Here is an 18,598-nt window from a genome sequence, read left to right on the forward strand (position 1 = left end):
ATTATCAATACATAACATATTAAACTTGGAATAAATACACATTGCTGTGAGATGTTTTAAAGTTTTTAAAAATGAGTGACATTCCCTTCGTCACATTTGATCTTTCCAGAGGCATTACAGTAGACAAATGGCTAGAATTACAAGGACCAAAACCTCCGTTGAAAAAATAATAAAGTCAACAACTTAATGAAATCGAAGAAAACTATAAAAAAAAAGCCACGCCAACCTTAACCTAACCTCTATACTGAACACAATTACTAGGAGAACAGCGGTGGTGTAAATAGCTCTTCATGTACAGTGCGGTACATTCAGTACTTACAGTATGTATCCGCATACAGTACTGTGGCTGTAGGACTAAATTATACGTTAAAAGACAAGGCGTGTAAAACACAAGGCCCTGACTATAGGATAGCCGCTAATTTGTTAAAATCATGAACAACTGTAGTACTCTAGACGGTACTTTAAATGCAAAAAATGCAGAAGCGTGTTTGTCCTTATAAAGTAAGCACATACTGTATGCAATGACGGTTGAACACACATTCTCTGTGCCATCCTTCCTTGGAAGTTGTGGGGTATTCTGTGCGCCCCTAACTTAAGAATGGGGAAAATCCCTATTCCTCGATTATGGAAGTGGTGTGGGTTTACTTTGCTGATACATACTGTAAGTACTGTATGTACTGCACTGTACAAAGAGCTATTTAAGCCACTGCTATTGTCAGATATCGTTTATTCTGTTCAATCGAGACCATAACTATAGACTACATTTTTATATTTCTATTTATTTAACGAACGTCTGATAATTTTACATGATGGCCATTTATTTAACACACAGAATTTTCAGAATTGTCTTCGCTACTGCACGGCAGGTGGAAAATAATACTGCTATACTGTACTACGTGCATTTTTCTATATTTTTTACTTACTTTGGGGCATTCCTGGGCTGGCAGTTTTTCAAGTAACTTTACCATAACTGTCTCTTACTTGTCTTCCTTTTTCAATTTCAGCAACAGTGCCAGTAAACGACACTGAGTGGGTCAGCTGACAGACTCGTTGTCATATGACTGACCACATGACATACATTACTACTGCGAGGAAATTACCTAGGGGCGGGACGAGGGTGTGGTTTCAAACGATACTCTTTTGTGATTGGATTAAAAAAAAGTATCTTTTTACGTAATCTTTTAAAACTAATCGGTTTGTCGTTAAAAGCACTTGGTGGACTAGAGGCAAAGTTGTCTCGGAGTTAGTTATGTCTGTTTTCTTTTTTTGGTGGGTGGGGGGGGTGTTTGAGAACATACTGTACTCGCTTGTATCACAGCAGTCGCTCGGTTGAAACCACACTCTCGTCCCTCCCCTAAGTACTTTCCTCTGTGTTTTCTGTGTGTGATAGGTAGGGGTAGTAGTAGAATAATAATAAAAAAGCTGTATATTCAAAACTCTGTATTACATGCAGAAAGACACGGACACAGACAAAAAAAAACCTCCATATACCCTGAGATGATGATACAATCAATAGTTTGTGCTAATGTCCTTAGCACAATTGGACAAGTGTCTCTCCAGATTATATTTAAATGACATACAAAGACAGTAGGACAGATATTAACTCTGCTTTGAGATTGTGATATGTTGCAAGAACTTGTGCCAAAGAAGGTCCTTGGCAAGTTTCATCAAAATGGAAGCAGTGGTTCACTAGATATATGCAAAACTCTAAAGTGTGATGTAAGCATGTACACTATATCCTCCAGGGTTTTACTTTGGTGAATTTCAGCAGGGATGGTAATTATCAACATGGTCCAACAGTGAGTTGCAAAAGCAGGAGTGTGGTGCAGTATGAACAGAAAATATAATAACATTGTTAAAAAAGCGATTTGATATTCTGTATAGCTTAAATTGTAATAACCTCTTGGACCGCTGACCACTGTCTAAAATTATTTAGTGCAACATGAAATGCACCAAAACCTGCTTCTCCTATATATAAGGATGATACTGTACATGTTTGTCCAATTCAACAGTAGGCTATACTTACCAATTATTATTGATACCTCCCTCAATGCTATAACAACAACATTCTTGTTTATAGAACCATACAGATTATGAAATCATAGTAGCTATAAAAAAAAAAACAAAAAAAACATTGTATAATTAAATTAGGAATTGTGGTACTGATTTTGGGTTCATACATGTTTATAATAGGTGTCATTATTATCACAATAGTTCCAGAAACTTGTTTTATGAAACATGTTAAAATATTGCTTGTATTGCCACCTACAGTATATTAGATCAAACAAATCCACCTGTGTCTGTGTGTAGAAGCTGATATGTCCAGCAAGTGGCATTGTGTATATTATTTATATTTCTGTTCAGCTGATCAAGTTGTATGTAATATGGATAGAACTGTACCTGAAAGCCTGTAAAAAAAGTAATTATGCACTGTCCTGACATCACAGTCAACCTAGTAAAAGGTAGAATTGAAATCACGGCAGTCTAGCCCATCTAATATGCTTTATGTATGTGGTTAATATATCCATAATATGGGTTATCTTTATGAGAAATAGACAAAACTTTTCTCAAGCCACTTGACCAAACTTCCTTTTTGCACCCATGCCAGCCTTAAGCTTCTGATTGGAAATACTTCAGAGATATATCCCCTTGAGTCATTGTGTCCACAATTGTACCATTCTATGTTGCCTATCTAGATCTATTTCATAATGCATATATGTTTTGTTTTGTTTTTTCAAAGTTATGGCAGGGCAACTTCTCGAACGCCAGCGAGTTCACACAAACTGTTTTAAAAGTTCTAAAAAATGTAATTAAAAATTTGTGACTGAAGTGCATATATCTTCAGATTTCATAATTTAAAAATGTTTTAAACAATAACATTTTCATTCTTACTGACTTGGCATGTTAATTGTAATGCAAGCACTGCTGTTTATGTGGATGCAAAGAGGCCCCAAAAGACCTGTAGACTTGCACTTGCTTGGTTACATAAGGATTGCAGGCTCAGCATTTGATTTAGCAGCCTGGTCTTCCCCGTGCATGCTTTATGTAATGGGTTGGTCAGCATTTTGGTAATTCTTTACGACTATTGGGGAAGTAGGGAAGGTGACTAAGATTAAGGAGAAAATTACTTCATATAAGGTATTGGAATAAGATTCAATCTTTTAGTGAAGAACAGCTAGAGAGGGGGAGTATTGGGACAAATTGGTCAAAAAAAGGAAAATGGGAAAAAGCTGGTGGAACATTTGCATTTCATATGACAAATTGGGCAAAAGAGATTAAGATTGAGGAAATAAAAATAATAGAAAATAGAGATAAAATATTGATGCCAAAATGGATATTTATGTAAACTGTTAACCACAATAATTACCAAGAAAGGAAATAAAATGGAAAGACAAAAGGACAAGAATATGTTAAAAAAATAAGGAAGAGATGTTACAGATATACACAAATTAAATAGTGGATTTAATAATACTTTGAGTCCTGCAGAGGTGAATGCTGTGGCTAAAACAAACATAATGGATGTATGGCAAGAACAATGGGAAAACAGTGGAAAGGGAAGATGTTATTATAAAAATCACTCAAAAGTAGGGAAATACAGGGAGGAAGAAACTAATATTAATAGACTAAGGTTAGGACATACAGCATTAAATCATCATTTATATAGGACTGGGAGCCGTGAGAATGGGTTATGTAGTAATTGTGGAGAACAAGAAACAGTGGAACAGATATTCAGGAAATGCAATACATATATTCAGCAAAGAAACATATTAAACAGAACGTTAAGGGAAATAGAAATTGAAGTAACAACAGTAAATGATATTTTGAAGGTAGAAGGGAGAGAAAAACAAATGGAGAAACAAATGCATATTCAAATGTATAAAAAGCATAAGGAAATGGGAGAAAATATCAGGGAAGAACTTCAATAGATACATATACATAAAGGTAGAGGGCGCTCATCATCTCCGTTTAGAGGGCATGCGTCAACAAATCCTAACTAGAAAGAAGTAGGGAAGATTGAGCTGCAGTGAGGTGAAATGGATTAGTTTGTTGTGTGAACAATCTGGACATTTCTGTTGCTCCCGGCCTTAAATGACCGAATAAGCTAGAACTCGAGAGTTTTAAACCGACTTTTTACAGTTGAGCGACACGTCTGTTTTTTTGGGGGGGTTTTTTGCAGGATTTTATGTGGATGAAGATAGTAGTTTTGCATTTTTTCCCTATTCAGGTCAGTAAACTCATAACACATTAATACTAAAGGGTGTGGACATAGAGAAGGCTGTGTGGTCCAGTGGTTAAAGAAAAGGGCTTGTAGCAGGAGGTCCCCCAGTTCAAATCTCGGCTCACTCACTGACTCATTGTGAGCCTGAGCAAGTCATGTCCTTGTGCTCCGTGGGTGAGACGTTGTTGTGAGTGAGTCTGTCTTTAATGCAGAGTTCACACATTCTAGTGTTTGTAAGTCGCCTTGGATAAAGGCGTCTTCTAAATAAACAAATAATAATAGTTGTAAATCGTGAGTTTGAAGCTGTAGTTATTGTTGATTAACAATGTAGTTAGTGTTATCAACATACAGTTAAACATGACCGAGACTTGCTATCGCTTGACTAGTGATTTTGTTTTTGAACGCCCTTAAAATACTTTCTTGAAGCAAGCAAAACGAATTGTTATATGCCTATTCTTTATAAACTCATCTGTAAAGTCAGAATTTCTGTTTTGAAGTGACACTTTAATATACGCAATGCAAGGACACTAGATGTACTATAATAACTAGTGTGATATTGTTGCTATAACTGAAATTAGACATTTATAGTTTTTTTTTTTAAATCATCAGGAATTATCCACAGTGTATTTTGAAGAATAGTTTTCTATTTAGATACTTTAATGTTACTTAATGTTTCATTACCTGTCGTGGTTATTGTTTTAATGCAGGGTGATTTTTTTCTATATATAGGAAAAGATAATGCACATAGTGTGAACATGAAAATATGTTGCGAAACCACCTTGGGAAATGTGAAATATAGTCACCTACCTATCAAATCGAACTGCTGTTAACACTTTTTTTAAAACCAGGGCATACATGGTTAATCCTGGAACCCTACCTTGCCTTGTTTTACATTTAGCCGTAGACTGCATTCAAACAAAACAAAACAAAGTTTCTGCTGCTGTCCTTTCATTCAAATTGACATGTGAAGTTTTAAGAGGTATTTTAAAAGTTTATTTATATATTTATTAATACATACTTGTTTTATAGTAATTAAACTGTTTCTGTTAATGCACTGGATCTGTTAAAACAAGGCAGGAGGTAAAGCTTGGTGAATTTATACCATATTCTAAACTGTAAGTGGTTGTGGAATTCTCTTGACATTTAATTATGCAGTGAAATGGTGGCTTCTCTTGGTAATATGCAGTAGATGCAATAGGTACATGCTGTGTGATAATTTTTACCATGTGTGGGGATAACCTGTCATAACAAAATTGGGGCTTTGCCTCTTTTGCCATTGGGCCGTCCAAACTAATGAGAGAAATGTTATCACATATTAAACCATGCAGTCTCACATGTGTCAAAAACATGTATGTAAACACTGTCATTTTATCAAAGGTTTGCTGTACTTAAGAACAATAGAAGAGAGTGATGATTTGAAGGAAACTGTTGAAAAATGCAACACTAATCAGAAATCTGCCTTGTGTTGTATCTATGGTTTTGTTTTTGTACTAATATGATATTGTGAGTTTGTTGTATCAAGATACATGCTGACTTCACATAAGAACATAAGAACGTTTACAAACGAGAGGAGCCCATTCAGCCCATCTTGCTTGTTTGGTTGTTAGTAGTTTATTGATCCCAGAATCTCATCAAGCAGCTTCTTGAAGGATCCCAGGTTGTCAGCTTCAACAACATTACTGGGGAGTTGGTTCCAGACCCTCACAATTCTCTGTGTAAAAAAGTGCCTCCTATTTTCTGTTCTGAATGCCCCTTTATCTAATCTCCATTTGTGACCCCTGGTCCTTGTTTCTTTTTTCAGGTCGAAAAAGTCCCCTGGGTTGACATGACACTGTCAATACCTTTTAGAATTTTGAATGCTTGAATCAGATCACCGCGTAGTCTTCTTTGTTCAAGACTGAATAGATTCAATTCTTTTAGCCTGTCTGCATACGACATGCCTTTTAAACCCGGGATAATTCTGCTCACTCTTCTTTGCACTCTTTCTAGAGCAGCAATATCCTTTTTGTAACGAGGTGACCAGAACTGAACACAATATTCTAGGTGAGGTCTTACTAATGCATTGTAAAGTTTTAACATTACTTCCCTTGATTTAAATTCAACACTTCTCACAATATATCTGAGCATCTTGTTGGCCTTTTTATAGCTTCCCCACATAACACAGAACAGGATGTACATACTTCTATTTTTCTGTGTTGTTTTGTTTTACAAAGTATCTGTCATGGACAGGAGATGACTTGTGTAGTGTGGAGCAGGACTAGATAGTTAGGGCTTTTGTATGGCTATAAAGAACATGAATTTCATCATTACACATAGACAGCACAGTTATATAGGGTATTTTGATCCATTTAGACTGGATCTGAAAGCTGCCTCTTCCAGTTGTAAAATGCAAGGGTCATGCCATGTTATGTGTCTGTGTCATTGCCAGTTTACTGCTGCACCAACAGTCAGAGTTAGAAATCCCACAAGCCTCGACTTTTAATAAAGTTTCTTTGTTTGTTTAATTAAAAATGGTACAGCAGTACAATGTTGTGGTCAGAAAATTGCTGTAGTCTGATCGATTTGGTTAACATCATTGCTTAGTTTACAATATTCTTCCCCTTTTAATTTGATTTGTTTTCAGTTGTTTTGATCTGTTTCCAAATTTGGCTGCAAGGAACGTGGTTGTTTTCACAGTAAATTGTCTTTCAGTTCCATATTCCCACTGCCAGTGTTGCGTTATAATATTTATTTTACATTATTGTTACAGCAGGCTTCTCCAACTCAATTGTCTATTTTTTTTTTTTAATGAACCAGTTCCCTGTCTTCTTGGTAAGTACTGTCGTGTTACACTGTGGAAAACTGCAGATTAGCAAAACAGTACTGTTTATTTACTTGTCATACCTGGTTGAAACAAACCCATTGCAGGCTACAGAGGGTGATCACTGTGCTGTAGGCCTAATAAGCACAAGGTTATAGTGAAATGTGGTTGGTGTGTTTTATTTCTTTTATTTTTTACATTAGGAGTACTAACTGTTGTGGCTGTGCTGTAATGTCCTACATACGATATACCCACAACAAATCCCCCTTTTTATGTGATGAAAGCTTACATTTTCTCAGACAATAAAGATATTAATGCAATAGATTTGCACTTCATGAATATTTAATTAATGTACCTGTCCAGATAAATGTAGTCTCTTTCTGGAATGTGGCTAGACTTTAAATTAGCTTTAAAAGCATATGGTTTGAATAGTTATCAGCTTTGACGTGGAGACTGAATTGCTTAAAAAAAATAAAAAAGTACCTTTTTTCAGTGATTATAATTGTATGCAAGTCTTTTTGTTGCTTCAAAAATGTGTTATTTTCAAAATCCGCGTAGACATAAAAGGAAATAAGCTAGTATATATTTTTTTTTAATTCAATTAATTGCAGTTTGGCCTTGATGTTGGGATAATAAACAGATAAAAAATATTATGCAGAGATATAAACATTTTTTAAGGAACAAAAACAGTGGCATGTTTTTGTTTACCACTCAGGCATTACAAGTATTCATTACCTTCCTCTTGGCTCTGATATGCTGTATATGAGGAACTACAAATTGAAAGAACCAAATAGATGCAGCACACATAGACCGACCCTTCTGATATGAAGTTTACATTTGTGTAAATCGGCTTTACTCATTAATTAATCATTTCCCCTGTCATGGTAATATCAGAATTTTGGAAATATGGAGCTGTTGGTCTGTATCTAGCAAAATTTGAACATGCAGAAGGTTTTATCATTTCACATTACATGATCATAGCAATCAAGAAGGCAGATAGGATGAGAATGATGCCTTTGTATCTAAAGCCCCTTTCACAATGGCACTCCTACCCGAGTCTGGACCTGGGTCCTGACTATCTGGGTCACAATCCCGCGTATTGTGAAACTACATACCTGGGTCGGACCCGGGTTAACCCAGGTCCCAGTGACCCACCTCAGGATGTGGGTTGACACGTTTTGACCCGGTTGAGCGAGACAAAATGCTTGACAGCCGTTCCTTCAGCTGACGCAATAACAAACAGCCACGCCTGTGTGAAAGTTTCACTTCTGCAAGGAACATTTCTGTTCTGTTTAGCTATATTTTTGTTGCTTGAGACACACCATGAGCCAGATTGCAGCAGGGATGAAGAAACATTTTCTCTAATCAACATGTGGGCAAACTGTTCAATCCAGAGACGCTGGGATGGAAGCATCTGTAACAAGCTGATTCCGGGGCATTGGTAAGCACATTGTTTACTTGCGTCTGTCACCCAGGTCAACCCTGCTTTATCAAAAGCAGTGTGAAATCGTGTACCCGACCTGTGTGACAGCGGGTCCTGCCCAGCTAGGTTCTGACCCGGGTAGATCATGCCAGTGTGAAAGGGGCTTAAGAGCACACATTTCTATAAAAGAATTGTGGAGTCAAACTGTGTTAAGGAAATACGGTACTACTTTTTTTTTTTTCTTGTAATATAAAGAAATGCATTTATAAACACGTCATCATACTGTGAATTGGTGCACAGGCCAGCATTTGACTGAATTACATTATTCAATTAAGATCAAGCCCACATGTCGGTAAGAAAGGGATGTAGTGTGACAAGCATTATTTAGTAATACACATTATTTGTTTTTGTCTGCTTATCTTGGTTTCTTACCTGCAGCCAAAAACTTCCAAGAGAATGTCTGCAAAACAGATTGGTGCCTTCATTTCCATATTTCTTTCCACACAGCACAAACACACAACTCAGTAGATGGATTAGGTCTAGTTTTATGTGAGCCCTGTGGATTTGAGCCAGAATGATTGACAGGGCATGTGTACAGAATTTTCAGACACTGAATATCTGTACTTTTCTTCCATGTCATTTGGTATTCAATTACACCGGTTGTTCTCCCAAATTGATCATAACATGTTTTTGGTGATTGGTTAGCTGGTTTACAATAAAGCAGCTTTTCACAATAATACAAACCTAATAAGTCACACTCTATGTGCAAGTTTCCTTGTATTAACTTGTTTTAAGGAAGAAGGGTATTGAATTATTATTATCTTCACATGAACATTTTGACTTGTGCTTGATCCCCATACCGAGCAGTCCAGAGGCTGGTGCTCCCAAGTGAGTGCTATATTTCTCAGGTTGCTGCTAATTAACTTGTGTTATGCACTAACTAAACTACTCACTGGGCTACTGAAGTAAAAGCAAACATAAATTCTTACTTGGGGTTTAAATATATAATAGAATTGTACCTGATTTAATACTGTGTTGATACATTTTGCATCTTTGGTACTCCGATACGATGTCTAGATCATACTTCGAGGTGGGCCTGTCACAGTAACCATCAGCATAGTGTGCCCTTCCATTAAAACACTACTAACAGTCTACAGAGCTTTAATTCTCAAACAACATGTTTATGTAATGGAGTCCGAGTGGGGTTAATGGGCAATAAACGTCCGACCCCTGGTCGTTCTATATTCCTAGAAAATTGCAACTGCATCTGTGTGACGGCCTTATTAAAACCATGTATGTATTTACCACAGGCTCAAAGGGTAACATTATATGTAAGAACAACTATACATATTTTGTAGGAAGCATCCTTAGGTGGATACAGTGCATATACAAAGAGCATGACTGGATGTACTGCACACAGAACTGCAAGTTAAACTAAATAGACTGCATGTCATAAAAGCAAAGCTTATTTTAATATGCAATAAACGAGTTTGCATAAATGGAAAGCAGATGTTTTCTAAATGAGCATACTGTATGTAGCATGCATGCATCCTGGAGGTAGAGCTGATCTTGAGGTAATGTAACCATACACAAATGTCACAATATGATACATATAACGACATAAAGGTTACAAATGAATGGGTTAGCGAGAGTATGTATGTATTCATACCAACTACTGTGTAAAACATTAATGTTCTCATTCTTCTTTCAAGAACCATTTGGTGAACTACAATGAGCATAGGATGTAGCATATAATATGCAACAGGCCTCTTCAAGATGCATAATCAAGTGGGTATTTGGTTATCAAAAATAAAGTTATGCTAGCTAAATAGATAAAGTCCCAAATGGTCTGCAATACTATATTTATTATATATTACAATTATATTTTGTAAAACAAAAACAAAAAAAGCACAATTTATGCACTTTTATGCACTAGAGCATTTTGACCATTTTGAAAGGAGCTTTGAAACAGACGTTAAAGTTATGTGTAAAAAGTTGTCAGGGTGCTAACAATGAAAAGAAAAATGACAGGTATTTAAACAGTTGTAGCAACAATATAACGCTATATCTTTCAGAACCCTGCTACTTGCTCGTTAACAGGATCCGTTTTTTAACTTAAATGAAAAAAAAGCCACATTTGAAAAAATAGCATCTGCAGTTTAGAAAAATAATATAATACAGTGCTGCCTCGTTTTGGTTTAATTCAGTGCAGTGTGGAGTAGTGGTCAGGGCTCTGGACTCTTGACCGGAGGGTCGCGGGATCGATCCCAGGTGGGGGACATTGCTGCTGTACCCTTGAGCAATGTAAAAATAATGTGATATCTTGTAACAATTGTAAGTCGCCCTGGATAAGGCCGTCGGCTAAGAAATACATAATAATAGGCTGTGTTGACAGCAAATTGAACATGGACAGTACTTTACACTACAGTAAGGGCCTTTAACTGCTTCATGGTTTGTTATTTCACTTTCCTTAAATACAAATAAATAAATAAATCCAATGCTCATGGGCACAGTCTCCAGTGGTATTAATGTTTCAGTCAGATTTGTGAATACTCACTTATTGTTGTCAATACTCTAAGGAAGTTAACTTGCATCAGTAAGTGAGATAGGAACAGTGATTTTTGCCTGAGGGGATCAGCTGACATCTGTGAACTGCAAGAGCAATTCTCAAGCTGTTCACAAATGTCAGCAAGACCCTGAGGGTATGTTCTGTTCTAGCATACTTTTTGAAGAAGTGCATCTTTATTCAACTATGCTGTATACAAATATCTTCCATTGTGCATCATGCTGTTACAATTAGACCCTCTTATATAATTGTCTGTGGCATACCGAACATATTTTTGTTTGTTTGTTTGTTTTCTGATTTCATTTTAGGGCTTTAGTGCTGGGAGAGAAACTCTACTGAGTGATTAACTAAGGCTACTACTGTGAAAAAAAAAAAAAATCAGTTTTACCTAACAGCAGGATTAAGGCCTGGTTTACAGTACATGCACAAGGGTCTCTTTGATTTCTTATTCCCAAGATGCACTGAGACATTTGATGTAGAACATTTTAGTTATCACTCAGGTCTAGTTATCTGTGGATCTCTCTTCCTTCTCCGCCCAAAGAAATATGCCATTAATGCAGATAAAAAAATAACATGTTTTCATTATCTGGAAGTGAGGATCTTCAATCAGAGCTTCAATATAAAGACTGGGATGTGATTATTGCACAAGAAGAGCACTACTGCACTCTGCTGTATTGCTAGCTGAACTGCATTTGTCAGAATATCTTGTTTGAAGTGTTTATATATTTCGTGTACGTCCACAGGTTTTTCACTCATTGGTGTCGCAAGCCCCCACCCCCAAATACGAACAGGTTTTTTCTAAAATAGTTCTCGTGATGTACTATTGTACACCTTTTTGGATTAGAGTTGTTATCTTCAAGGTCTCCAATTGGGGGGGGGAAGAAACACAAAGGTTAAAAATCCATACTTGTTTTGTGCGCTATTCATACAATTTTAAGGACTAGTTTAAGGAATGTTTTGTTTATTCTGTTTTCCCAAAGCACTGTTTAACCTAATAAAATGCTTTTGTTTGAGGTGTTTTGAAGGATTAACATGTTTCACATTCTTTACATAGCTGAAGCTGAGCTCTTGTTTTACCTACGCAAACCTGCTGGACAGGTAAAAGAGTACCATGGAGGACCGGATGCGATGGGCCAGGTTTCGATGGCAGAGACTAGTATCTGCTGAAGCCAGTTACAGCAGAGAAGATACATTTTCCTCCGCAAGATGCAGCACAACTTACCAGCCATCCAAAAGTGGAGGCAAACACAGGACTGTAATCCCCTGTCTTGCGCGGTTCGATGAGGACTACGAGAAAGTATCAAAGTCTTACATGAACAACAGCATACGAACAACAAAATACACGCTCCTGAACTTCATTCCTATGAACTTGTTTGAACAGTTTCACAGGTATAGTAACAACAAATTGCATTGCTGTTCATGGTGGCTGTGTTAACATTTAGCACCCATCATGTAATTTTGTTTTTCTTAATTGTTGAACAGTACCACCGTATGTAACGCAATTTATGTCTTTTGTACATAGATGTGTCAGATACACTTCCTACAGCTTACTAAATGGCAGCATCTTGCAGGAAATTTATTACTGCATAAGTTTTAACCCTGTTTGAAGTTTAAAATGTAGGAAATTAATGCAAGGTATATTGGCAATTAACTAGTTCACAGTTTAAACTTGTAATAATACTGATTTATATGATGTTGAGAAACTGGGAGCTTTTCATTGTATACATGTTAAGCTTGCCTGTGTTTTGATTGGAACCTGTCTGTCTAGCTGTATGTATGCTTCTAAATTATCTTGAATCATTTCCAGCCGTGAAGGGGGATATATGTTACTAACATGTGTTTATTTCAGGGTTGCCAACCTTTATTTTCTCTTCATTGTGGTCCTCAACTGGGTTCCTCTGGTAGAAGCCTTTCAGAAAGAGATTACAGTGATTCCTCTGGTAGTTGTTTTGACAATCATTGCCTTTAAAGATGGACTTGAAGACTACAGACGATACAACTTTGATAAGCAGATAAACAACATTTTAACCAAAGTATATAGCAAGTAAGTGGTTCAAACACAATTTAATTTGTTAACTAATTATGGATTCTATGTTTTCTGTGCAAAACACAATGCCCATGGAGCTACAAGACAACCAAATGAGATGCCATTGGAGCTGGAGATTTTTGTTTTACAATTAAAGTAAGTTTAGGCATAGTTCAGATTATAATATTATATTGGCTATAGTAAATAAATAACTAATACCGTATAACGGGAAATTTTGTCTGGTATTAAATTCGGCGGATTTGCTGCCTTGGTAGATTTTTGAATTGCCATTTTTCACTTGGCACGTTCACTAAGAAAAATGCCACAGTTTTGTATTTCTACTTTTAATTTAAAAAACATTCAAATACATGTTTACTTAACGAAAGCGATCTTCTAAAACAGCATGTCATTTACATTAACTCGTTATAGCATCTAAAATGTCACTGCAGCAACTTGGAGAACAACAAAGAAGGCCTTCTAAAAATGAGTTACAGCATATCGTTATATAGTGATTAATTTTAAGATACCAGTAAATGGAAAGGATTGGTAGCTGCAGTACACTTTAACAGGCATTTGCTAACTCAGTTTTAAAACGTGGCTCTGGTTCACTAACGTAACACAGCAGAATGATCACAATATCATTTAGTAATTGTAGGACAGTATTGCCACGTGTGAAAACTTTAACAATAAAGCCGAAACAAAAATGCTTTAAATTTAAAAATAGTTAATAGACTAACAAACACTGGCAAAATCAACAATTTTTTATACGGTGCAGAACTAATTAATTTTAACATATTGTTTAGGGACTTTGAGATACCTGCACGGTGGGTGTCTTAATAGTAATACCTACAATGAATCGACAATAACAATCCAAAGCAAATTTTTCTGTAATAAACTATTTTGGCTGTTACAGTACTTAATTAACCCCTTGTAAAAAAAAAAAATAAATAACACAAAATTGCTTAACATAAAAAAGAACAGTCATACAGGTACCGCAGCTGCAGGCACAGTTTACACTGCCTCAGAGTTCCTGATCGCATCATAAATTCCAGATTTTCTAAATCCATTGATGTAAATGTCAGCTCTGCATTTAATTTTTTCAAGCAAATTGGCTTCATGACACTGCCATTCTTTCCCTTGCCCAGCGCTTCTTTAACCTGTGCTGCATACCAGTCTGTTAGAGGCCGGGATTACTCACTGTATGCCACACTGATTGGTGGAAGACCACCAATAAAGCCAAAATTAAATTCCCTGTCAAAATGTCCCATTATACGGTATGAGTGTTATTGTACTGTATTAACAATAAGTTAACTGCATGCACTGCTGAATGATTGACATGAGTCTCTGAACTTTGTTTCCCCATTTGTTTTATCGGTATACAGTACAATCAGTCAAAACCTAAAACCTGTTACATATCATCTGCTTGAGTTCATTGTTCGAAAAGCAAGAGATAGGTGCAGGTAGACCTGGCTTATGAAACTTAGTCGATTCTGTTTTACAAGTATTATAATTAGCATAGAGATTTGAGATAAACTAGAACATAAGAACATAAGAAAGTTTACAAACCAGAGGAGGCCATTCAGCCCATCTTGCTCGTTTGGTTGTTAGCAGCTTATTGATCCCAGAATCTCATCAAGCAGCTTCTTGAAGGATCCCAGGGTGTCAGCTTCAACAACATTACTGGGGAGTTGGTTCCAGACCCTCACAATTCTCTGTGTAAAAAAGTACCTCCTATTTTCTGTTCTGAATGCCCCTTTATCTAATCTCCATTTGTGACTCCTGGTTCTTGTTTCTTTTTTCAGGTAAAAAAAAAAAAAAAACTAACTGCTTTATGGTTATGTAGTATAAAACAATAATTTATTTTTACTTTTGGTGAAGTTTACCAGTTGCCAAACTTAACATTCAGTTCTTGTGAAGCATGAACTAGGAGCACACCAGAGCCACACTATCAGTCTAGATAGTCCACTGAGGTGTCCACTGAAGCTATTGCACAGGAAAGTAATTCATATTGTGGTGGCAGGAAAAATGTCTTTCCTTGAGTGAATCTGGAAAACTAGAGAATATTTTGTAAAGGCTTTTTTCCTAATAAATGGCAAAAACAGAAATGATGATTATTATTATAGTGAATTCCAGTTTAGGGGACAGATATGGCACCTTGTTTTCAGAGGCCAAATGCCGTATCTGTCTTAGAAGATTGTTCCCATAAGGCACCCGTAGATGGCGACACTTTGCAAAATAAAGACGCTCACATTTTGATCTCCGCCATTTCCCGGGCATTGCGAAAACTTTCAATGTGGGTGGCACTGAATCGTTCTTTACATACATGTTGAAGCAGGTAATGAAGATAAAAAAAGTGTATAGTCTGTAATGATGATAAGTTAAGCTAATTGTATACAATATTTCGTAGTATGTAGGGAGCAAATCTGTCTCGGCTGCGTAAGGGTTAAGTTTATCTTTGCAGTTCTATGAATACAGCATTGTACACTTGATTTTCGTGGATTTATTCTTTTGGATTATGCTACAAAATTATATATGATCTTTTATTATTTTTTAATTATTCTGCAATATGTTGTGTGTGTGTTATATATATATATATATATATATATATATATATATATATATATATATATATATATATATTATACACACATACACATACTAAATACTGCAGTAATAAATAATTTAGTATTACAAATGACAGTATTATAATAATAATAATAATAATAATAATAATAATAATAATAATAATAATACATATACATCGTGTACATAAGAAAAGATAATGAGAATACAATGAGAATCTTTCAATCTGCATTGACAACCAAAAGAACAGAAGAAATATGTTTATAGTTCAATAACATGATTTTCTGCAGCGAACATTACACAATGAACACAAACATGAAATAAACAGTTGCTGTTGTATGTATATTTATTTTAATTTTGGCAATGAAAATATTGTAGGTTCTTAACCCTTTTTGAGCAAGGGGACACATTTGGCACCTAATTTTATTTTTGTAATTTTTTTGCAAAATGGAAAAATGAAATATGCAATCTACCATATTTTCAGCAGTCTCTCAGAAAATGTGTGTACAAAAATCTAGCATGACAGAGTCTATGTGTGCCCTATAAAGGGTTAATCATTCCACCTGTTTGGATTTTTGGCAGATTAATGTACCGATAGCTGGTGATTATCGTTCTGTATCGGCCAACGCGATTGGATACTGATAATAATAGATGATGATACAGAAGACAGATATCGTTTATTTGTTGTATTTTTGACAAAAAATTAACAGGTATTGTTTACTTGTTGCATTTACCTCAGAAAATAAATACAAAGAATAACTTAGTATTTTATTGTGTGCTGGACAGCAATTTGTACATTTGTTTTACAACAATCACACAAAAATAACAGTTTGCATTTGTACTAGTAAAACACTTCTGTAGAAAAATATGTGATATTAACTTTTATAGCCACTTGCTGTCAAACATTGCGTATTATAACTTCTACCTATACTGTACAGTAAAAAACAAAAATGAATCCTACGCAATGTCAACTACAACAACTTTTGTTAAATTCGTATTTTAAGCATAACTGCTTAAAAATGCAGCACAACAAATTGTTCACTTAATCAAAAAATATAAATATGACATTCAAATTCAAATTTGTTACTAACAAAAGACAGCACAATAATCAATTTCTTTTTCAAAATACCACCCAATACACCTGCAACCAATGCAGATTAAACAAGATCAACAAAAATTACAAAAGGTGATTTTGAAGTGCATTGTATAATAATAATAATAATAATAATAATAATAATAATAATAATAATAATAATAATAATAATAACTTAAAACATAAATGGTATTTAGGATTCAACCAAACAAATAAATAAATAAAAAGCATCAGAATAATATTCTACTCGCAGTTCATTGTTTGATTTAATGTAGCATAAAGTCTGTTTTGCTGCACACAACTCAGCTATCCTATTCTTGTTCCAAACACGCTCTTCTGAGACATGTTTACTGCAGGTTAGTCGCATGTTACACAGTACAGCAAGGAAAATGATGCTCAGTTTCTTGCGTTATTAGTAGGCCTGCCAAACCAAAAATTAAATTCTGTGCTGGAAGAAATTCAAGCATGAATATCGGTGTACATTATCGCCTAAAATAACAAAAACTGCAGACAGTCGATTGTGATTTTTTTTTTTCCTTACATCTGTGCCATGCTGATAGGCTATCGATAGTGGTGGGGATTGTATTGCCCATTTTTCTTCACTCAGACCCTTTACTTACTAAATATCTTGGTATCTCTGAATAGATAATAGTCTCCTCTTTAAAAAAGAATACATATATATATATATATATATATATATATATATATATATACAGTACTGTGCAAAAGTTTTAGGCAGGTGTGAAAAAATGCTGTAAAGCAAGAATGCTTTCAAAAATCCATATTTGGTGTGACCACCCTTTGCCTTCAAAACAGCATCAATTCTTCTAGGTACACTTGCACAAAGTCAGGGATTTTGTAGGCATATAGTCAGGTGTATGATTGAACAATTATACCAAACAGGTGCTAATGATCATCAATTCAATATGTAGGTTGAAACACAATCATTAACTGAAACAGAAACAGCTGTGTAGGAGGAATAAAACTGGGTGAGGAACAGCCAAACTCAGCTAACAAGGTGAGGTTGCTGAAGACAGTTTACTGTCAAAAGTCATACACCATGGCAAGATTGAGCACAGCAACAAGACACAAGGTAGTTATACTGCATCAGCAAGGTCTCTCCCAGGCAGAAATTTCAAGGCAGACAGGGGTTTCCAGATGTGCTGTCCAAGCTCTTTTGAAGAAGCACAAAGAAACGGGCAACGTTGAGGACCGTAGACGCAGTGGTCGGCCAAGGAAACTTACTGCAGCAGATGAAAGACACATCATGCTTACTTCCCTTCGCAATCGGAAGATGTCCAGCAGTGCCATCAGCTCAGCATTGGCAGAAAACAGTGGCACCCTGGTACACCCATCTACTGTCCGGAGAAGTCTGGTCAGAAGTGGCCTTCATGGAAGACTTGCGGCCAAAAAGCCATACCTCCGATGTGGAAACAAGGCCAGCGAAACTATGCACTAAAAACACAGGAACTGGGGTGCAGAAAAATGGCAGCAGGTGCTCTGGACTGATGAGTCAAAATTTGAAATATTTGGCTGTAGCAGAAGGCATTTTGTTTGCCGAAGGGCTGGAGAGCGGTACACGAATGAGTGTCTGCAGGCAACAGTGAAGCATGGTGGAGGTTCCTTGCAAGTTTGGGGCTGCATTTCTGCAAATGGAGTTGGGGATTTGGTCAGAATTAATGGTCTCCTCAATGCTGAGAAGTACAGGCAGATACTTATCCATCATGCAATACCATCAGGGAGGCATCTGATTGGCCCCAAATTTATTCTGCAGCATGACAACGACCCCAAACATACAGCGAAAGTCATTAAGAACTATCTTCAGCTTAAAGAACAAGAAGGAGTCCTGGAAGTGATGGTATGGCCCCCACAGAGCCCTGATTTCAAC

The 18,598-nt window shown here is 36.1% G+C and overlaps 2 protein-coding genes across 8 annotated transcripts in view; one reads left to right on the forward strand and one right to left on the reverse strand.

The window, feature by feature from the left end:
- Positions 1–1,066, reverse strand: part of LOC117420964 (COMM domain-containing protein 8-like) — a 32,251-nt gene extending 31,185 nt beyond the window's left edge. For both annotated transcript variants that reach the window (XM_034034774.2, XM_059032655.1), the window contains exon 1: positions 924–1,066. In XM_034034774.2, the coding sequence (XP_033890665.1) occupies positions 924–968 (45 nt within the window). In that variant the 5' untranslated portion in view covers positions 969–1,066. The remainder of the gene's footprint in view (positions 1–923) is intronic.
- Positions 1,067–3,956: 2,890 nt separating this feature from the next.
- Positions 3,957–18,598, forward strand: part of LOC117421187 (phospholipid-transporting ATPase VD-like) — a 32,011-nt gene continuing 17,369 nt past the window's right edge. Inside the window, exons 1-3 of one of the 6 annotated variants that reach the window (XR_004547463.3) lie at positions 3,957–4,225; positions 12,063–12,397; positions 12,858–13,052. Coding sequence is in view for 4 of the 6 variants with exons in the window: in XM_059032656.1 (XP_058888639.1) it covers positions 12,120–12,397; positions 12,858–13,052 (473 nt within the window). In the remaining 2 variants the exon portion in view is untranslated. The other 5 variants (XM_059032656.1, XM_059032657.1, XM_034035256.3 and 2 more) reach the window with 5 other exon arrangements.

The sequence above is a fragment of the Acipenser ruthenus genome, chromosome 1, assembly GCF_902713425.1.
Source record: "Acipenser ruthenus chromosome 1, fAciRut3.2 maternal haplotype, whole genome shotgun sequence".
Taxonomy (NCBI): Eukaryota; Metazoa; Chordata; class Actinopteri; order Acipenseriformes; family Acipenseridae; genus Acipenser; species Acipenser ruthenus.